The sequence below is a fragment of the Sinocyclocheilus grahami genome, unplaced genomic scaffold (assembly GCF_001515645.1).
Source record: "Sinocyclocheilus grahami isolate Dianchi unplaced genomic scaffold, SAMN03320097.WGS_v1.1 scaffold240.1, whole genome shotgun sequence".
NCBI lineage: Eukaryota > Metazoa > Chordata > Actinopteri > Cypriniformes > Cyprinidae > Sinocyclocheilus > Sinocyclocheilus grahami.
The window spans coordinates 1,610,151-1,633,466 of NW_015505419.1; the positions used below are offsets into that span (position 1 = coordinate 1,610,151).

The 23,316-nt window shown below is 38.7% G+C and overlaps 1 protein-coding gene across 2 annotated transcripts in view; it reads right to left on the minus strand.

The window, feature by feature from the left end:
• Positions 1 to 321: 321 nt before the first annotated feature.
• Positions 322 to 23,316, minus strand: part of LOC107597897 (kin of IRRE-like protein 1) — a 48,586-nt gene continuing 25,591 nt past the window's right edge. Inside the window, exons 3-15 of one of the 2 annotated variants that reach the window (XM_016289102.1) lie at positions 12,250 to 12,399; positions 11,921 to 12,078; positions 11,641 to 11,791; positions 10,434 to 10,539; positions 10,044 to 10,192; positions 9,018 to 9,145; positions 8,542 to 8,668; positions 7,365 to 7,465; positions 5,679 to 5,895; positions 5,074 to 5,181; positions 4,169 to 4,296; positions 3,228 to 3,305; positions 322 to 2,035 (exon numbers count right to left, since the gene is read on the minus strand). In XM_016289102.1, coding sequence (XP_016144588.1) covers positions 1,418 to 2,035; positions 3,228 to 3,305; positions 4,169 to 4,296; positions 5,074 to 5,181; positions 5,679 to 5,895; positions 7,365 to 7,465; positions 8,542 to 8,668; positions 9,018 to 9,145; positions 10,044 to 10,192; positions 10,434 to 10,539; positions 11,641 to 11,791; positions 11,921 to 12,078; positions 12,250 to 12,399 — 2,219 coding nt within the window. In that variant the 3' untranslated portion in view covers positions 322 to 1,417. Of the gene's footprint in view, positions 2,036 to 3,227; positions 3,342 to 4,168; positions 4,297 to 5,073; positions 5,182 to 5,678; positions 5,896 to 7,364; positions 7,466 to 8,541; positions 8,669 to 9,017; positions 9,146 to 10,043; positions 10,193 to 10,433; positions 10,540 to 11,640; positions 11,792 to 11,920; positions 12,079 to 12,249; positions 12,400 to 23,316 lie in introns of both variants that reach the window. The other variant, XM_016289101.1, reaches the window with a different exon arrangement.

Consider the following 23,316-nt stretch of genomic DNA (forward strand, 5'->3'; position numbering starts at 1 on the left):
AGACTCAAAATACATTGCTTTGGTCATCAAGAGTATTGTACGAGTATCGTGTGCTCTTCATTTCCTTTGTCGAATGCAGATCTCCATTGGAGAATGAATGGAAAAATAAAGATATTTGGATATTTTGTGACATAGGTAACCGTGTACAGTGGGGTCTATAAGCCTTCTTTTGTAATATTCTAATGTTTAATCATTTTCTAATAAATTGGCTCAGTTTTTCAGTTGTTTGTGAATTACCGGATAAATATTAAGATTAAAAAAAAATCTTTACAAAATGTAATTCTTTATAAAAATGGGAAAGGAGTTATATGATTTTATTAATTTATGTGACTTATCCAGGTCTAGAAATCACACTTTTAAAATTAGGCTGCCTTATACATTATCCATGTTTTTAAGGCAGCAAGAACCCTGGTTCTTCAAAGAAAAAAGGTTGTTTTCCCAATTTTTAGTAGTTGTATCATACTTTAATATTTGTTTTGTCTTATTTTAAATCATTTTCAGTCATCTTGAGACTCCTTGGAAGTCCCTTGGTTGAAAACCATTGCTTTACTATATTTAACACATTATTACAATATTTAAATCTATCATACAGGATTCTGCAGTTTGTCCAAAACATCTCCAGATTTTTCAACAGATGGTCCATGTAATCCAGCATGATTTAAGGAAGTTTCAAAGAGCATCTTGGGCTTTAATGAAAGCAAGAAAATCCTTTGTAAAAAGTTCTTCTCATGAAAATTTACTTTTGATTAGTGACCTATAATTGTGTAGAACCTTAAATATTTTGCTTCATTTCGTTTTCCTGGTTTACATTTTTTATAATCCTGAAATTTTCGGTTGACGTCAAAATTTCAATAAAAAAGTAATACTTTTGGTGGTCTCAAGACTTTTGGACCCCACTGTATATTGTGCAATTTGTCATTAAATGCCCTTTAAACTGAGTTAAGCTTAAGGAGAGTTTGAAGTTGAAGAAGCCATTAAAGAGAATTCATACATGTACTGTATCTCACATGACCATCTCTGTCAGAGACCACTGTTAAACAGACTACGAGCCTATAAGAGGCACCCTTCATTTCTCAGGAATTACCTTTGTGATCATGCTTATTAAAAGCATTCAGGATTTAGTGAACGGTATAAAGATCTTAGATCTTTTCTAGACACCAGTCTTTCTTGATTGTGACTTTCGCTTTCAGCTCCTGGAGCTGAGAAATGAATGTCACGACGCTCCTGCCCTGCCTCCCATTCTCATTTCTCGGCCTCCGTTTACTCTGAGCTTCTCTTTGTTTGTTCACCCTCAGTCTTTATCTCCGTTTCATTCATTATTTCCGTCCTGTGTATCTGTGTGAGTGTGTGTACTTATATGGCCGATATCAGCATAACATCAGCGTAACTTATGTTACGTACACGTGACGCTTCTCTTTTACACGTGTGTCTGCATCCTCTGTGTGTGTCGGTGGGAATAATCGGAATGCTGGGAGGTGTAGGAGAACCGTGTGGAACTGCCGTATTTCCCAAGTCCAGTCTCTGGGGTTCCGGTTCCGCCTCCTGCCGCGACGCTCGGCCCGACTCCGTACAGCTCATACGCCGGCCCGCCTTCTAACGGGGCGAGGCTAGGCGGACCAAAACCCATCCGAAATGTCGGATAGTGCGGGTAGCCGTAATTTTCGTATCCGAGCTGAGCGGAAGAGTCCAAGAGGCTGCATTCAGCAGTGAAGTCGCTAGTCTGTGGGCCAGAACTGGGCGGAGGCTGCTGGGACTGTCCGGCGCGGGTGAACGTGTTGAATTGGGCGTAGCTGTTGTGCGAGAGTCTAGAGGGAGGGCGAGGGTCGTAGCAGCCCGCTCGGGACCCCGGAGCCAAGCTGCTCGGTGTACCCGGGCCTGCCGTAGCTCCGGGAGCTCCTGAGCTACTGCTCACAACAGCCGCGGCGCCCCCTGGCTGTCCGGAGGTGCGATAGTCTGAGTAGTGCATGGATCGGGAAGCGGGACGTCCCTCATCATGGGTGGAAGCTCGCACGTTGTAGTAGCCGTTTGTCGGGTCCTGCAAAAGACAACAGGCATGTTCAGTGTAGCTCATATGTGAACACTCGATTTTAAGTACCTTTTGTAAATTTTTAATTCTCTTTCACAATAAGGAAAAACATGCATTGTGGTAATACTGTTGGTGTTTTATGATAAATGCTACATTCTAGAGGTGGAACTAAAGATGCATTAAATTAATCAAAAGTGACTGTAAAGACTTTTACATTGTTACAAATTGTTTCAAATAAATGCTGTTCTTTTGAACTTTCTATTCATCAAAGAATCCTAAAAAAAATGTATCACGGTTTTCACACAAATATATTAAGCAGCACATCTGGTTTAAAAATGTATAATAATAATGAATGTTACTTGAGCACCAAATCAGTATAATAGAATGATTTCTGAAGCATAATGTGACACTGAAGACAGGTAGTGTAATAATGTAGACTAGTAATGGCTACTGAAAATTCAGTTTAAAAAAAAAAAAAGTGCAGTGTCACATTTTGGAAATATTTTTCCCATTCATTTTTCTCCATAGGGATTTAAAAAAAATTCTTCAATAAAGAGTTTTAAGCTATGAAGCGATCCTTCATGAATAACATTGCAAGCTTAAATTTGAAACAAAAAGCATTTGAAAATTGGGGGGAAAAGATATATGACTTTCTTGACTGTCATAAAATAATTTATTAACTTTATTATGGAATAAACTACTTATACAAAGCATTGCAAATAATATTCAGACAAACCCGATTTTACTGTACATTATTAACTGAACTAACTGTACACTACATTATAGACCTTTTATTATAAATATACCATATATTTATATTTTATAGCAAAATATTCATGCAGAAATATTAGGGAGACTTGATTATTATCTATTATACTCTGATTGGCGGGTTTAATATTATTGGTAGCCAAGTTCTTCACAGGGAATTCGACAAATTAGCATGTTTTATTTAAAAAGGAAGTTAAAAATCACACTTATGGATTCTACAGCAGCATATCCCAACCAAAAACAATCTTGGACCTAATGCTTGGGCTTTTAAGAAAGGTTAATAGGATAATTTTCCTACAGAGAAATGAATAGGATTTTTACACATGGGACCCGACTGTTGAGGTCTATAGAAGCTGCATGCATTAGCAAAACAAAGTACAGGTCATATATCGCTTATATTAGTATGTGCAGAGGTATCGGTGTGTCTGTTCACCTTGAGCTCGTAGTCCTGGCGCGTGTCCAGCGTGTCACTGCGTAACTCCTGTTTGAGGTCAATGTCATCTTTAAAAGGCTGGGAGGAGGGAGAGAGGGTCACAGAAGGTAAAAACTAAACCATAAACGACAAGAGAGCAACCAAGAGGGGGAGAGAGATGCAACGTAAGAGGGGAGGAAAACCAACAGGAGAGAAGAGGAGGAGAAGAGAAGAAGGATATAAAGGAAGAGAGGGAGGTTGAGAGAGAAAAAGGATTAATTTTACAGCTTTGGAAATGTTATTTAAGAGGAAATACATTAGAGGAAGACGATTAGTAATTCATTTTTGTAAAAGATAGAAGTGGCTTTGTTATGTGTTAGGCAAGTTTAAGAAAATTAGTACTGAAAGCATTGTGTAACACAAGTGGGGGGACAATTTTAGGGACAATTTGTTCACAGATCAAATCCTGTGGTCGATAATTGTGCATTTCAGTGTTATCAATTAATTAGTGTTAATGTTAATTTAAAAAAAAAAAGCATTTCAGTGCTGTTGTATCATCTTCAGAAGATTCACAAGACAAGGCACAATCACCACTGGCAAAAGACACAACATTACATCAAGATTCATTTTCACTTAATATTAGCACAGGAATATTAATAATTACAAATATTAATTTAACCATATAAATGATGAAAATTACAAAATAGTCCAGAATACATTATACATTATAATACTGTGAACATAACTCAGCTAAACCAAACCGTTCATGAGTTTTAACTCGGCTAATCTCAACAAAATGTTTAATGCAATACTGAATAATTAGAAAAAATTATTCGTGTTCAGGATCAGTAATATTTAATGTTAAATAATTCAAGTATTGTGTTTGGTGTTAAAAGCTTCAAGTCTCAAAGTCCCTCTACTATCCTTCAGTTATTGCTCTGTGTGTTGTCAAAATTACTCACAGAGTACATGGCCTTAACCATGCGTGTTGCTGTGGAGACGCTCCCCGAGTCTTCCTCCAGACTGTGGGTCTCTTTGTTTATGGTCTCTACCTTGATATCTGGCTTGCCGAGCGTGACCCCTCGACGACCTGGAGAGCAAACATCTGATTCATCACCGCCCTGAGCATGCTTTTTGAAGTGTTTGTGGCTATTACTGATGTTCGTAAATATGGCTAAATACGCCCTTGGGTTTTGTGAGCATTTAGAGACACTTTTACTTCTATACTCTCAAAGACAAACTTAGCATGTCGCTGTTTGAAGGACTCACTACTTCAGATTACTGTTGGGTTAAATTAGGAGATGTTTACACAGCTCACTAGACAGGCTGAGAAATGATTTGAATAAGAAATGTATTTAAAAAAATACTTTTAATAATATAGTTAAATAATTTACATTACAGTTTTTTGAAGTTTTAATCCCAGAAGGATCCGTTAAATTAAAAAACTTTCTATCCATCAAAGAATCATGAAAAAACATTATCATGGATTCTACGAAATATACTTATATGTGGTTAACATTAATAATAATAAGAAATGTTTCTAGAGCTCCAAATCTTATTAGTATGATTTCTGAAGGATCATGTGGAGCTGAAGACTGGAGTAATGATGCTGAACATGTAAGTAAATGACATTTTAGCAAATACATTAAAATAGGAAGTTATTTTAAATTGTAATAACATTTCACAATGTTCCTGTATTTTTGATGAGCATAAGCGACTCTTTCAAAAACATTTAAAACATTTTTCTAACCTCAAACTTTTGAACTGTACAATATAATTAATCATTTTAAATACCTAATCATTGTGAAAAGAAATTAAGAACAAAAAAACTCAGTGTCATTTGTATCAGTGATCTTTGATAACTTACTTCCTTTGCGTTGCCGATACAAAAACAGCACTAATGCTAGTAAACACAGGATAAGCAGAATCGAACAGCCGACGGTGCCTCCTGCAATGATCCCGACCGGCACTATTTCTATGCCAATGAAAAAGACAAAGAGAAAGATAAGCACCCCGATGCATTTTTTATTTTTAGACAGAAAAGGATAGATATGAAGGCAAAAGCTGTGCCATGAACATGTGCATTAACCATTGCACTGTGGCTTTAATGTAGCAGTATAAATGTACTCACATACTGTATATTAAATAGAGAGAGTACTCCTAACCTGAGTTGACGTGACCCGAAGCAGATTTAGGTGATTCCATTCAAGCTATTTATTATTGAAGACTGAGCACTCTACTGTACTCTAAAGATGACGCAGTATACAGTGAATTTTTGAAGACATGAATTGTACAAAGTTTCATGACTGATGGACTAAATTGTACCTTATATAAATAAAACACTTTCTTTGTTTGATGCCAGATTGACCACACAAATTATTTCAAGATCGCAAATTCAATATAACTGAAAATCACATGATTGTCCTTATTTAGAAGTATTATATATGTGCACATGCAGGCACATATCCTCACCGGTCTCTTCCAGGGTGATGATCATGGTCCCAGGTCCGAAAGAATTCCACGCGGTGCAGTTGTATGTGGACTGGAAGTCTGACTCCATGATGTTGTTGATGGTGAGGGTGGACAGCACTGCACTGCCCTGTGTGGTCAGTTTGCTCTGTTCTACTGTGTATCGTTCTGATAGGGTCCCCTTCTCTTTTTCCCACACATTTTCCTTCCATGCCCACACCTGGGACAAACACACAACAAACAAACACATGGTGTGAGAGACCACTCACATGGACTTCACATAAATCTCCAGTATGTGTCAGCAATGGGATGAATTTTGGGAAATCTGCAGGAAGAAAGGCGCAGCTTCAAGACGACACCGATAATTATTCTCTCTCTTTATATAAATAAATAAATAATTATGTATGCATAAATCCTCAAAGTCCCAAAGGATCTGTTTATTTGCAGAAAATATACAACAATCTTTATTTGGAGCCACAAAATGCTTCAGTCACAATGCTTCAGTCACTTAAATATAAAAATACATAAAAAATATAAAACTATTTATAATATAACAATAATAATAATAAAAACATACTGTATTTTTTTTTTTTCATATTTCAATTTCATTTTCATCTTCAGACACTGCACAATGGAGTAATGGCTGCCGAAAATTCATCTTTGCCATCACAGTACTAAATAAATTACATTTTAAAATATTCAAATAGAAACCAATTATTTCAATAACTTTATAGCTTCTACTGTATTTTTGATCAAATAAATGCAGACTTCTTTTAAAAACATAAAAAAAATTATTTCAAACTTTTGACTGTTATAATTGTGTACATATAAAATAATGAAATTTCCAAAGGAAAATAATTTAAATTCTATCAAGTAATGGCTGAGAAATAAATAGTATAAAATTAAACTAAAAAAATCTGCCATTGCAGGTCCTGCAAGAAGCAAATGGACCAAAAATAATACCGTACAGTACAACATAATCTGTACATTTCATACAGGAGTGAAAAAATAAATCCTTTATAAATATTTAGGATTTAAAAAGCATAAGTGCATAAAATGCACCTGAACTGTATCTGCTTCACATTGCCCGCATGAACACATATTTCACACCGGCAATGGAATAAATGGCCTTTCCGTGCTGAAACACGGGGTTGGATAATGGTGAGAAAGCACCAGTTCTCCTTTCAAAACCACTAAAACTGTTGTATTATTCATGCAGAGCTGTGAGAATATTTAAAAATGCATACCTCCACATGTTCATGGTAAGCTTCCATTTACCTCACAAACCAAGACATTTGAAAAGGCTGCGGCATTAAAAGAAGGACTTCTCTGTTCCCGTATTTCATATTTCATAAATCTCATCTTGGAGATGCATCAGGACTGAGCTGCACGTCATTTTAAATTAGAATCACTTGTAGTTCAGAGAAGGGATGTGTCATATATGCAGCTACAGCAGAACCATCTACAGCAGAGAGTGTTACTTTGGGCTCAAGAAACTGGTTTAAGGTGAGCTCATCTGATTTCTCAGGCTAAAATTACATTTTGAAACCAGCTTTCCCATGAGTATCCAGATGGTGAATAATAAGAAAAGGGTAAAGTATCAGTTATTAGAATTGTTTAGAAATCTTTATGTACATTTCTGTGGAAAGTAGCATGAATGTAAATGCAAGTAATTATAATGTAACTTACGATCTTGTCAGGAGGAGGGGTGCTGGCAATGTAACACTTGACTTCCCCTCTCTCCCCTCGAACTGCATACTGGACCGGTTCGCTTGAGATGATGGGTGGGCCTGCACAAAAAACCGTCCAAAACAAAAAGCATAAACAACAGAAACTATATATTCAGTAAAACTGCTTAAAACATATACTATTATGTAGTTGATATTGGTGGATACTGGTTTTGCTTTAGGCAGTGTTATTTTAATATCACTGAGATGCTTTTATAGTTTTTAATATTTTGAATTAGCTTTTATATTTTCTGTTTTAATTTTATCATTAGTTTGGTTTATTTATTTTTTATGTCTATATAGTGTTTATTTATTTTTTTAGATTTAATTATTTTAATACATTGTTAAGCTAAATGTTGCCTTGACCGTTTTTTTATATTTGATTTTATTTCATTTCAAGTTTATATTTCAAATAACAAAAGCTTTTATGGTTTTAGTTTTAGTTGACTACAGTTTTAGTTGATGTTTTTTATTGACCTGGCTTTATGACCCAGAACTGAATTTGAATGTACAAAAAAACAACAACAACAACTATACACTGAAATGTATTGATATTATACTTTCTATTCTCATAAAGGGATGTCACACAGCCTCTCTAAGCTGCCATCTGCCTTATTTGGCTATAGCTTCTACCAAATGACAGATGAATTTCCACCAAAATACTGTTTGAGGATGCATGAACTTTGACATCCTCAAGAAATGTGTTGTCTCTTCCCTTTTAAATCTGGGTAAGATTATTTATTATGTTATTTTAACTAAAAACAATTATACTATTAGTTGCATTTCATTATTTGCATTTAACATGCTTTTTCCCCTATAGAGTCTTTGACCTATTTTTGGATTGTGGCCCAACAGTTGGGTCGATGACAGTGATGGTAAAATCATCTGCTCAAATCGAACCCTTGCCAAAAGTAACAAAATATAGGTCCGGGTCGCTAAAGACCCGAATATGTAATAATGATTGGTGAAACATCCATGCATTTAAGGGTTAACTAGTAACTAAATCAAAGCTTGATTAATCACTAAACGCAGAACTCACAATGAGCTAAATATTGATAAAAAAAAACTTGAAAGCTGCATGGTTTTAAAAAAGCGTTTTATCATTTCTTAGTGCAACAGGATAAAAGAGTTGTACTGACCGTTGACTGTGAGTGTGACCTCTGTCTCGCCGACTCCGATCCTAGGCACGATGGCCTTACACACATACTGACCAGCATCTGCCTGACTAACGGACTTCAGATAGAGCTGGTTATTATTACTCAAAACCTGTGCATTAGACAGGGAGAGAGACAGAGGGAGGGAAAAAAGATGCTGTAAAACCTGTTCACTGTAGACATTATCTAAAAAGAAACAAATGGAACGAAGGATTGCAGCTTCAACATCAAAACACAGTTGGAAGATAAATATGGAAGAGAAGCAGAGCCAGGAAAAGAAGGACGCATATGGAGAACACTCACTGAAGAGAGATAAAGTCAGAGGGAAAATGTCATAGACAAAAATGTAAACTGTAGAGAAAAAATGGATAGCCTATATCTTAGTAAGAGAGAAGAACGAAAGAACTGAACACGTAATAGGAAGTAGCTTTTACTCAACAGATCCACAGGCATATGCTCACCATGCTTGAACCCTTTTTTGTCCAGGTTAGTGTGAGGGGAGGATTTCCCGCCCACTTGCAATTTAAAGTGACGTCCGAGTCTACATCCACCGTTACTGGTTTAGGTTCGACAACCAGGATAGGGCCAACTGCATGAAACAGAGATTCAAATAGGTCCGGTTTTTGCATTTAATATGATTATTTATATGACAACTATTATTAGTAGCTCCCTACACTGACAAATTCAACACGAGAGATAGATAGATAGATAGATAGATAGATAGATAGATAGATAGATAGATAGATAGATAGATAGATAGAATGGCAAAAGGATGGATAGATAGATAGATAGATAGATAGATAGATAGATAGATAGATAGATAGATAGATAGATAGATAGATAGATAGATAGATAGATAGATAGATAGATAGAATGGCAAAAGGATGGATAGATAGATAGATAGATAGATAGATAGATAGATAGATAGATAGATAGATAGATAGATAGATAGATAGATAGATAGATAGAATGGCAAAAGGATGGATAGATAGATAGATAGATAGATAGATAGATAGATAGATAGATAGATAGATAGATAGATAGATAGATAGATAGATAGATAGATAGATAGATAGATAGAATGGCAAAAGGATGGATAGATGGATAGATGATAGATGGATAGATAGATAGAATGGCAAAAGGATAGATAGATAGATAGATAGATAGATAGATAGATAGATAGATAGATAGATAGATAGATAGATAGATAGATAGATAGATAGATAGAATGGCAAAAAGATAGATAGATAGAGAATGGCAAATAGATGGATAGATGATAGATGGATAGATAGATAGAAAGGCAAAAGGATAGATAGATAGATAGATAGATAGATAGATAGATAGATAGATAGATAGATATTGCACTATACAGACACAGTGGACAGCTTTAATTACTAGTAAATAATTACTAGGTAATCTGCTTCACATATTTTTTATTCACATTAGGATGTTCTAGACTAGGTGGCATTTCTGAAGTTAAGACTCACAGTGGACATCGACGAGTATGCTGACGTTTGTGCTGCCCACAGCATTGAACACTTGGCAGGACACAGGCTCAGTGAAGAAAGAGTGATCAGCCTTGGTGACAAAAACACTCTCTCTCGCCCCCTGTATGACCACACCTCCCTTTGCCCACCTAGCAAAGGCAAAAAGAGCCAATCAGTGACGCATAAGCAGATATGAAGAGAGACCCATGAAGCATGTACAAAAAGGAATTCAAGGGTACAACTGCCGTAACAGAAAATAATTGAAGATATATGGGGCTTAATACTACTTAAAGGACGTCTTTATCTCCTTGATAAAACACGTCATTAATTTTTCATCTCACAGAATGTAAAAGGAACCACTTTAAGCTTCACATTTAGTAAGAGACATACTTATAACTCATAATAGGTGGGTTGGCAGTAGCTTGGCAGGTGAAGGTCACTCTCTCTCCTTCCAATACGGAGCGAGGCTCAATGGATAACGTCACCAACGGTGGATCTGCAGAGAGCATTCAGAATACATAATAAAGCCATAGTCATTCATTAGACCAAAGGCAAGTTGAAGGACTGAAGGTTGAAGGTAAGGAGCTGGAGTGGATGTGGAAGTCAACACAAGGGAAACTACTAATAAAGCGCAAGAACGTAGATGAATGTCACGGTTCCTCCTAATGGTTCATGCTATCATCTTAAAGGGGTTTTAACCTCTTAGAAGGTTTTCATGTGCTACTTTGTAAAGCTGCTTTAATACAGTTTGTAACCTATTGTGGGTTGAGTAGACGGCCAATGAATACAGCACTGACTGCCCAGATGTGGTAGGTCCTTCTCTCTTACATTTATCTTCCTATACTGTAAAATATGTTTGGTCTGTGCTTCATGTGGTTTTATTCAAGCCAAAAGGATTATTTAATATGACTGAATCTACCTGACTAAATTAGGTTATACCAACAAAAGTCATTTTTAAGGGTTAGATCAAACAGAAATAGATATTTAAGAGAAACAATTGCACCAGGAACGGGCTGGGACTAATAAAAGAGCCCTGTATATATAAATTTGTAATGTTTTTGAAAGAAATCTATTGTGCACCTCCTAGTGATGCATTTATTTGATCAAAAATACAGTAAAAACAATATTATTGTGAAACATTATAACAATTTAGAATAACTGTTTTCTATTTTAATGTCTTTTAAAATGCAATTTAATAGCTGAATTTTTAGCAGCCATTTCTCCAGTCTTCAGTAATCATTCTAATATGCTGATTTGGTGCTCAAGAAACATTTATTATTATCATCGAAGTTAAAAACAGTTACAGTAGTGCTTAACATTATGTAAACTGTAAACCTTTTTTCAAGATTCTTTGTATTTTCTTTCAAAAAAAATAATACATTTTTATTTTTTTAAAAGTTGTAAATGATAGTGTATGCAGGGTTCAAACCATTTTGTATATACAAACAATTATATATATATATATATATATACATAAAATAAAATAAAAAATAATAATAAAATATATTGGCACGACTGGCTTCCTCAACGATGAGACTTTGGCTCTTTTCTCTTTCCTTGTAAATGTTACTGAAACTGGAAAGGATTTTAGACTTACGGTGTACGTTGAGGGTGATAGTGGCCCGTTTGCCCATCGGGACAGCCAGGTTAGTAGCGACACAGGTGAAGTTCTTCCCCGTGTCTGTATCTACTGGTGAAATGGGCAGGTAACTGCGAGTGGTCACGCGTTTCCTGTCTGGAAGCACCTCCTGCATAGCAAAAAGACACAGAGCATATCAATACCTCTGTGCTTGAGTACATAAGCTATTACATACCTACAAACTCATGCATGTTTTGCTTTAGATTTACATTTATTCTCATGAGTGTGTGTGTCTCACCGTGGTGCTGAAGGCCCCTTCTATCGGCAGGCCGTCTTTCTGCCACTCTATGACAGAGGCAGGTTTGGCTCCGCGGGACACGCAGCTCATATTGTATGGGGCCCCTGCTGTGAGGAGGATCTCCGGGGCCCCCTCAATCACCGGCTCATCGGGAGGAACTACACACACAAACACATATGGAGTTCAATTATTAATAGCAACATCTCATAAATCTATTCATTTCATAACAGATTAACCTCTTCATTACATCACAGCAAACATCTAAACAGCAAGCTTTTAGCATGCACTGACCATTCAGACTCTCTTCTAAGCAAACACACAGCACTCACTGAGGACGGTGAGTTTGGCCCGTCGCGAGCGCAGCGCTGCCTCCGTGGCCTGGCACTCATAGAGAGAGTCGTCTGAGAGTTCAGCAGCTGAGATCTCCAAATTATACTGTCCAACATCCACCAGACGCAACACTCGATACCGCGGCCAGGCTGCAAGAGACATGCACACACAGACCACAACTCGTCACTTTTAGTGATGATTTGAAGACCGATAGTCTTCATTTCAACACAAATATATACTAAATCATGAAAAGTGAGTTGTCTGATTGGTTTTTAGGGTGTTGCTATGTGGTTTCTATATGCTTGCTAAAAAGTTCTGAGTAGTTGTTCAAAAATAATTTCTGAAAGAACAATAAACTAAATAATAAACAAAACTAGTTTTAATTTTAACTTGAGAGTCATGGTTTTAGAATACCATGTCGCATGCAAGACGTGATGTGACCCAGTGGTCAAAGATGTTCATCTAGCACATGATTACACAGGAAAACAATTGAAAAGCATCGCAGTGAAATAAAAAAGGTCTGTGTGGATTGCCCCTTAAAGTGTTGCTATATGGTTTCTAATGTGATGCTAAGCACATATTATTTTTTTTGGGGGGGGGGACAGGTTTGTGAAAAAAGGCTACCTTTGAAAAAATGGTGTGAGACAAAATACACGCTTGATTTACTTAGAAACATGAGATTTGAAAAGAAATAAACTCTTTACTGAGAGATCTGAGATTTGGAAAAAAAAACTTTGCCCTAAGCCGCATGTGGCCCGTCACAAATTCAAATGTGGCCCACCATGCTGAACCCAATAAAAAAATAAATTTTCATTTTAGTTTTTACATTAATTAAAAAATTTACTAAACAAATATAAGCTATAATGTTTTTGTTATGTAAAATAATTTTGTTTTTCATATATTATTTTCAGACATGAGCAGGCCTGTACTCATGTAATTAACGTTACGCATTTAACAAACACTTACAAGCGAACACTTTGGCAGAATCCAATTCAAATAGTCATCAGCAGCCATTAGTTCGGTAAAATTGAGCATCAGAATGGACATTGAAATTTGTTATTAAGGGAGAAAAACGAAATGTGGAAAATGCCAGTGAAGGAACACATACAAACAAGAGTAGTCGCAGCAGTGAAGGTAGGAGAGTGCTGGACTTTCGGCATCAACTTTCGGTTTGCCCCGCCACTCACTTGAAGATGTTCAGGCTAGAGCCCTGCACGGGCCTCAAATATAGGCCCTAGCCCGGCCCTGGCCCGTGACGTTCAGGCCCTTGTCCAACAGCTTATCAGAATTACCAGCCCGAGTCCGACCCGAGCCCATCTTTTTTCCCCCTTCTCCCAAAACACCTTATACTACTGTTTCAGCTATATTAAAATAGTTCAGTTTTGTATGTAATGGCAAAGTGATTATATTTTTTTTTGGTTTTTTTATTAAGTTAATTTAGAAAAATGTTTGGAGCATTTTTTTGTTTGTCAAATATATGTTTTTGTTTTTTAAAGTAATGACCAAGCGCCCAGCGGCAGACAGTGAGCTGATCATAGCCTACGTTTGATCAACAGCCTTCTCAAATCATCACGACTTGCCTAAAATAAAATCTATAGATATAAAACAGTTCAAGCATATAACAATGTTTTAACGTTAAACCTAGATAAATGTGCGCTATATCCAATAGTTTATGCGGAGACGCTTTGCAGGACATGGAGGCGCCAGCGCGATCACTTGCATTTTTTTCAGTGGATATTCCGTCATTTTTACTCATAAAGGTAAGAGTAATACATCACTCATAACTGTAAAGGGTCTAAGGGTCTTTTATTTGTGTGCACTCACAATATCAACAAAATCAGAAAACACTATTTTATTAGTAAATAATTCAAATATCTCCTTACTATTTCCCCCTGACACATTCATGGTAATTACTTTTGCCAGTGCTTTGTGGCAAGCTTTAGCCTATTGCGTGCATTTGAACGTAGAACTCTTCAGCTGCGCTGACTGCATACATGCTGCTTCAGCTGAACACTAAACACCGTCGAGCCGCTCTGGACAGTCACAGCAGCACGGTCTCGTGTTGTTTCCACCAGCGCTGCAATTTTATTTTATTTTTTCATCACTAATTGATGGCTGTCTAAAATATAAAAATAGGAGAAGCCTAAAACAAGCCGATGCCCTGCCCGCGTCTGAACTATGACATGAAAATTGTCCTGAAGCCCGGCCCCAGGGGCGTAAAAAAGTTGGGGCCCATTGGGCCCGGGCTGAAATGCAGGGCTCTAGTTCAGGCAAAAGGAAACACCCATATGCAGCAATCATCCTTAATTGCAGAAATGTGGCAAAACATCTCTGGAGAGAACCTCAGATTATTAAATTCGAAAGTGCTTTCCATATTTGGATCAACATAGGCTACATTTGTGAAAGCACATTTTCTGCAATGTCGCGAATCAAGTCACACTTCCGTGCGCGTCTTACAGACTGCAACTTACAATCGCAACTTCATTGTGCTGTTACTCCTTTCGAGCCGAATTTCACAAAATTGGTCAGCTCCCGACAGCATCAGGTGTTTTATTAATAGTGAGTATAATTATTTATTTATTTATTTCAATGAATGTAATCGATAAGATATCATAATATTTAGGCTATAATAGGCTATTATAAATCTGGTTGGTTTGTATTGGTGACATAATATGTAAATGATATGTGTGCGGCCTGTGAGACTTGCACTTGGACCATAGTGTGGCCCAGTGGAAAAAAAGGTTGAGAACTACTGCTCTAAGCAATAGTAACAGTGACGTTTTCCTACTAACAAGGGAAAAATTACGTTTTCCACCACTGAGTGGCAGTACAGTTTGCGTGATATATGCTAGCGCTATGACATGGACATTTCCAGCTTCTGCTGCAAGAGAAATGACAAAAATTCCCCAACCCACACAGCCCTCTCTACAGTGGGATTGAGTTATCAGTGTATGCTGTGCGCATGTATTTCTGTGTGTGCACATTTGTGTATGTGTGTGTGTATGTGTGTGTGTGAATGCAGGATTTGTTCACATGCTTTTAGATGAAAACTACAGGGACAACCCAGTGAAGCATCACAGTGTAAATACAACTACACTGAGTCAAAGTGAGAGAGCAAGAGAGAGAAATCTTCCTCATGCCTTTTAATGAATCTGGCAAATGCAGCAAATGTAGTTTATCAGGTCCACATTTATCTATTTATAATGGCAGAGGTTAAAAATACCACATCCTGCCCTCACTGTTCTCATGACAGTCCACAAGGAGTGAGAAAAGATGAGCTAGTGGAGCAGAAAGCAAAAGAGCAAAGGGGAAGAGAGGAAAAAAGTGAGACAGAAAACAAGCAAACAGGGAAACACGGAAAACAGCGAGAAAGATGGCAGATGAAATTAAAGGAGTATACATAGGGAAAACAGAAAAGAAGGAAAGTAATACACACATTCCTACATTTTCTGAAGAAAAAGTGTTCTGAGTGATTGCTGGGGGGGGGGGAGTTGCTGATCAGCACTGACAGGTTTGCGTCTGTTGCTGGAATGGCTGAGGGTCTGCTGTCATTAAACGCAGCAAGAGCGGCCTCTAGAGGTGAATGGACCCTTTTCACATTTCCGGGTTTCTCAGCAGCGGAAGTCGTCATAGTTGGGTTAACTTGAATAGCAGTGAATGGGAGAGCACCACAAATATATTTTTTGCATTCCCAGTTGCTCAAATAGCAAAAGAAATATTCCACGATAGTGTTTTCATGACTTTCAATAAAAGGAAAAAAATTGAGAGAGACTGATAACGGCTGTCAGAAGAGAGAACGATGTCAAATTTACCGTCCCTCCCATAGACGCTGCATTAGAAACAACCTCGCATTAGCGTTAACTGTTTTTTTTTTTGTAATTTGATGCAAAGGTGATATAATACAAAGAATAGTGTTATAAATGTACATACATTTAAAAAAAAAATACAAATATGAAAAACTTTCGAGGATTTACGATGCTGATGACCATTAAACATGTCATCACAGTCTTGTGAAAAGGGTCCATCACTGACGCCTCATGCTGTTTGTTTTGACACACGAAGCTGCTCACAGCACAGAGCAGCATACTTTAAGGGCTTTTCACACTGAACGCGAAAATCGGTGCGAATGTTCGGCACGATGACGTGTTTGAATCAAAACAATAGATCCCTAATGGGGCTTTTCACACTAGGCGCGATGATTCGCGATTTTTTTTTCGTCCTGTGTGTCGATTTTTTTCCCTGTTGCTCCACGATGAAACGGGCCGTCCAATCAGATTTGAGCTTAGATCACGTGCCCGGAGCAGCTGCTGTTGCACAAAAGTGATGTGTCGTGTGGCCCATACTCGGAATTAGTGCTCTGCATTTATCCCATCCAAAGTGCACACACACAGCAGTGGACACACACCCGGCAGCCATTTTTTTTGCTGTGGCGCCCGGGGAGCAGTTGGGGTATTGAAGGAGGCCTGTCCATCCACCCCCCCCACCTACAACCCCTGCCGGTACGAGACTCGAACCCGCAACCTTTGGGTTACGAGTCCGACTCTCTAACCATTAGGCCACGACTTATTTCCATATAGCGGCTAATGAACCGGAAAGTCTCACCCATAGGCTTACTTCCACGTTGAAGAAAAAAGTGAATATGAAAAAAAATAGAGAAACATTTGTCTACACGTAAAATATGAAAGCAAATAGACATGAATATGAAAATATATTTTCTGTATGTTTTTATGCAGCTCACGGTATTTTTATAGCAATAAAGGATGTTTATGATAAGCAGGTAGCGTTCAGTCTATTATAAAACACACAAAGAGTGCATGTCTACCTATTATAGAATCAAAATCCATTTTAGATCACAATCGGAAGTTATTACAAGCACTTGATGATGGTTTAAAGTGGGGTTTAAGCAAAAACATGAATAGTTACATACATTTTGAAATGTAGCTTGATACTATTTGTACCTCTAATTATATTTTCAGATGTATTCTTGTAAGCATTATGGATAGTTTGTGTTTCTAATGAAGAACCAAAAGTTATTTATCTTAATTTAATGCTGTATATTGAGCAGCGAACAATGCAAAAGCCATATACGAGATACATAGGCTACATGAGGAAAAAATTCATTGTTGGTTTGCGCCACCTAGCGTGCAGGTGTGAATTAGCAGAAGGCGATCAATCAAGTCGGCTATTCGCTTCACTTTTTCACATCGCGCTCAGTGTGAAACAGCCTTTAGATGCAGATTTAAAACAGTACGTATACAGCGTGTTTTCATGTCATTATAAAGCAATTAATTTGTTGATTAGATGCTGCATTAGTATAAAAAGCAGTATGTTTGCCACCAGGGCTGAGAGGACGCTGACATTAGTAGCACCTCAAACGGTTAAAAGAGTGTTCCTCCTGTTCACTCTTTCTGGGGATCACAGGTATGGTACTTCGGTGGCTTCAGTCCTGCTTCACAGGCAGTGTACATACATGCTCATTCAACATTTGGAAAATCAGGCTCTTCCTGTCAGAATATGCACCAAAGCTACTTGTCCAATCTCTTGTAATTTCAAGATTGGACTACTGCAATGTTCTATATTGGTGGGCCTTCCAACCAGTGCAACTAAAGGGCTTTTCACACTGAACACGAAAATCGGCGTGAATGTTCGGCGCGATGACGCATTTGAATCAAAACAATTGATCCCTAATGGGGCTATTCACACTAGGCGCGATCATTCGCAGCGCGAAAAAGCGAAGATTTTTTTTTCGTCTTGTTTGTCGATTTTTTTTCCCCATCGCTCCGCGATGAAACGGGCCGTCCAATCAGATTTGAGCTTAGATCACGTGCCCGGAGCAGCTGCTGTTGCACAAAAGTGATGTGTCGTGTGGCCCATACTCGGAATTAGTGCTCTGCATTTATCCCATCCAAAGTGCACACACACAGCAGTGGACACACACCCGGCAGCCATTTTTTTTGCTGTGGCACCCGGGGAGCAGTTGGGGTATTGAAGGTGGAAGAGAGAGCGCTGTACATTCACTCCCCCCACCTACAATCCCTGCCGGTACGAGACTCGAACCCGCAACCTTTGGGTTACGAGTCCGACTCTCTAACCATTAGGCCACGACTTATTTCCATATAGCGGCTAATGAACCGGAAAGTCTCACCCATAGGCTTACTTCCACGTTGAAGAAAAAAGTGAATATGAAAAAAAATAGAGAAACATTTGTCTACACGTAAAATATGAAAGCAAATAGACATGAATATGAAAATATATTTTCTGTATGTTTTTATGCAGCTCACGGTATTTTTATAGCAATAAAGGATGTTTATGATAAGCAGGTAGCGTTCAGTCTATTATAAAACACACAAAGAGTGCATGTCTACCTATTATAGAATCAAAATCCATTTTAGATCACAATCGGAAGTTATTACAAGCACTTGATGATGGTTTAAAGTGGGGTTTAAGCAAAAACATGAATAGTTACATACATTTTGAAATGTAGCTTGATACTATTTGTACCTCTAATTATATTTTCAGATGTATTCTTGTAAGCATTATGGATAGTTTGTGTTTCTAATGAAGAACCAAAAGTTATTTATCTTAATTTAATGCTGTATATTGAGCAGCGAACAATGCAAAAGCCATATACGAGATACATAGGCTACATGAGGAAAAAATTCATTGTTGGTTTGCGCCACCTAGCGTGCAGGTGTGAATTAGCAGAAGGCGATCAATCAAGTCGGCTATTCGCTTCACTTTTTCACATCGCGCTCAGTGTGAAACAGCCTTTAGATGCAGATTTAAAACAGTACGTATACAGCGTGTTTTCATGTCATTATAAAGCAATTAATTTGTTGATTAGATGCTGCATTAGTATAAAAAGCAGTATGTTTGCCACCAGGGCTGAGAGGACGCTGACATTAGTAGCACCTCAAACGGTTAAAAGAGTGTGACAAAAACACACACAAGACCAGTGTTCTGACGATTTGTGCTACCCGCTCAGATTGTGCTACCTCCCTTTAAAAAGATTGGTAGCACAAATCGATTGTGCTACCAGCGTCTTATTCATGTGGGTTGAGGCTTTTTTAATGTCCATACCTACCCCTACCCTAAACTTACCCTTAAAACAATGCAAATATATTTCTGGTAACACAATCTGATAGGTAGCATGTTTCGTCGGAACACCGGCTCAAATGTTTATTTGTTATGATTGTTACCATCTATTTGAATTAGTTTATATCCAGCAGGTCACTTTTATGCATTTGTTATCTAGCGAAGTAGCATTTTTACAAATTCATATGTTCATGTAGCCGACAGAAACATATGATGAGAAAATCATCAAGCATTCTAAAATAGATGAAAATGTGTGAGAGTGTACATACAGTATACATACTAGGGGTGCAACGGTACACGTATTCATACCAAAAATTTTTGGTACGGGTCTTTCGGTTCGGTACAAATGTGTACCGAACAAATCGTTCCATTTTTTCAGGAAATTCAGACAATAAATTATCATTAAAACAGTTTCTAAAGAAAATGTCCGTAGCATTTCATTTACCTCAGGCAAGTCATCAGTGTCTACACTACAGCTAGTTATTTGCTAGAGAAATGAAGTCGAAATATTAGACTATACTTCATTATATTTACTTTACCTGTTAGTGATGTCTTAATTAATTAATGTATGTGTTTAAATAAATATTTTATGAAACAAGTTATGTTAATATAAAATTATTATATTTCAACAACAAATGAAGAGTTTATTTGCAAAAACCAATAAACGCCACAAAAAATTATTCTCCGCATATAGCGCGATCTGAACCCTAAACACGTTTTGTCAAAAAAGCCGGTTTTGTCCACTTTCAAGGCATCGTGGCTTCATGTTTTACTGAAGAAGCCGACAAGCGCCCTTGTTGTTTTTGAACAGAAGCCGATAAGTCCATTTTAGCAAATCAGCACACTGTATTCAGGTCAGGTGACAAGGCTACTTTCACTTTGAAAAGACGTGCTAGCTGAGAGGAGTTTTGTCAAAGCTGACTAAAAGTGATCAAGGATGGATAATTTTGACAAACTTAATGAACCTGTGATATCTTCTTCAGGGTGAAAAAGGAAAATAAAAGCTGAAACGTTTTCATGGAACCTTGCAAATGCAGCGCGTTACAATGGTGAGGGAAAAGCTCTGTGTATTGCATGTAATCACATCCAGTTTATGATCACAACAACAACAACGTTTGTCAGGCATGTACATTGTCATCTGAGGAGATTACAAAGATTAAACGAGTGTTTTTTTAAACTCTAAAACATGAAATGTGGAGTTATCTGCTTTTGCCAAAAAACGACTGTTGGAGTTATCTGCTTTTGCTAAAAAACAAACTTTTAATTATGTAAAAAAAACATACTTTCAATTAACTTTAATTTGGTAAATTACCTGTATTTGTTTAAGTTATTATTACTTAATCAAAACAACCCAATATTGATATGAATTGAATATTGATATTACTTGGAATGCGCAATAAAAAAAAACGTGACTTCAGAAAAAAAAAAATCGGTTTTCGGTTTTTGCAAATTAACTCTTCAAATAGAAATTGTATAATTTAGATGTTAATTTAAAAACAATTTAAATGTTTGCATACAAAAAAAATTTATTTGAGTGTTGATTATTATAGTTAAATAGTAATTGAATTTAAGTTTGGGCTCTGTTGTTAATTGCAACGTCTCGGTTACGTATGTAACCCTCGTTCCCTGAAGGAGGGAACGGAGACGTCACGTCATAACCGACAAATTGGGATCTCTACTTCGAGTGCTTCAGAAAAAAAAAAAATCGGTTTTCGGTTTTTGCAAATTAACTCTTCAAATAGAAATTGTATAATTTAGATGTTAATTTAAAAACAATTTAAATGTTTGCATACAAAAAAAATTTATTTGAGTGTTGATTATTATAGTTAAATAGTAATTGAATTTAAGTTTGGGCTCTGTTGTTAATTGCAACGTCTCGGTTACGTATGTAACCAAGATGTTCCCTTTCAGTCGCCCTGTGCGAGCCACCTGCGCCTCTTTTTGGTGTAGGCCGGGTCTCGCAACAAGAAGACCATTCACCATTGTCGTAGCACTACCCACTCAGTGAGATTGGATAACACTGGGAAAACGTACCCGTTCCACTTGGAACAGGGATGCTGCGGAAGCCCCATCCTTCCCGAAGGAGGTTTTGGAAGCAAATACACATATGAACATCCGTTTAAGGTGCATATGGAAAATTGGAGGTGATTGTAACCCTCATGGAATGGCAGAAGTCTGCCGGGGAAACACGAGCTCTGAGGCTATACCGTGGACTTTCCACATATGGGATCCGCTTAGGTCTCTATATATGGAACCCAAGGAGGGAACGGAGACGTCACGTCATAACCGACAAATTGGGATCTCTACTTCGAGTGTAACTAAAAAGAGCCAATGCATATTGGCATGCAATTATTGCATCCAGCTGCTGCTGATCACAGCGTAAGCATAAAAAGGCAGCTGGTGCAATGCATACCAGGTTTTCGCTGAGGAGCTGAGCCGCTGACCCGGCCGCTCAGTGGGGGTACAGCAGCCGTGGCAACGGGACGTGACGTCTACGTTCCCTCCTTCAGGGAACGAGGGTTACATATGTAACCAAGATGTTCCCTTTCAGTCGCCCTGTGCGAGCCACCTGCGCCTCTTTTTGGTGTAGGCCGGGTCTCGCAACAAGAAGACCATTCACCATTGTCGTAGCACTACCCACTCAGTGAGATTGGATAACACTGGGAAAACGTACCCGTTCCACTTGGAACAGGGATGCTGCGGAAGCCCCATCCTTCCCGAAGGAGGTTTTGGAAGCAAATACACATATGAACATCCGTTTAAGGTGCATATGGAAAATTGGAGGTGATTGTAACCCTCATGGAATGGCAGAAGTCTGCCGGGGAAACACGAGCTCTGAGGCTATACCGTGGACTTTCCACATATGGGATCCGCTTAGGTCTCTATATATGGAACCCAGCCCTCTACCGGTTCACAAGGATTTAACGAGAGAGGGCCTGGCACCGGACGTTCTGCCACGTCTGGCTGCCGAGGGGGCAGAGGAGCTCGACAGGGCCTAAAGTACGGACACTCTGGAGCAGTTTTAGCAAGCTGACACTAACCGGGGCCTCTCAGTGCCTCTACCCGTTTGAGGTGAGAACACCGGGGGAAGAAGGCTCCACACGAAGGCTATAGAATCTAGCAAACGTGTTGGGGGTCGCCCAGCCCGCAGCTCTACAAATATCTGTCAGCGAGGCGCCACGAGCCAGCGCCTAGGAGGACGCAACACTCCTAGTAGAGTGAGCTCGCAACCTGAGCGGGCAGGGCACACCCTGTGCCTGATAAGCCAGGGTGATGGCATCCACAATCCAGTGGGCCATCCTCTGCTTAGAGACGGCCTTCCCCTTCTGCCGGCCTCTGTAACAGACAAAGAGCTGGTCTGAGGTCCTAAAGCTTTGTGTCCGGTCTACGTAGCATCTCAAGGCTCAGATGGGACAGAGCAAAGCTAAGGCTGGGTCTGCCTCCTCCGGGCGCAGCGCTTGCAGGCTAACCACCTGATCCCTGAAGGGAGTAGTGGGAACCTTGGGCACACAGCCGGGCCGGGGCCTCAGGATTACCTGGGAGTCAGCCGGCCCAAACTCTAGGCACGAATCGCCGACCAAAAATGCGTGCAGGTCCCCTACCCTCTTGATGGAGGCCAATGCAAGCAGGAGCAGAGTTTTCAACGAAAGAAACTGCCCCATCTCTGAGTCAGTAGAACCTTCCTCAGAGGAATCTGCCAGGGAGGGGCTGTCTCGAGGAGCATTAGTTCAGGGAACCAGGTCCGAGTGGGCCAATACAGTGCCACAAGTAGGACCTGCTCCTCGTCATCCCTGACCTTGCACAGTGTCTGTGCAAGAAGGCTCACTGGGGGAAACGCATACTTGCACAGGCACTGCGGCCAGCTGTGTGCCAGTGCGTCCGTGCCGAGTGTTCCCTCGGTCAGGGAGTAGAACAACTGGCAGTGAGAGGTTTCTGGAGAGGCAAACAGGTCTACCTGAGTGGCTCCGAAA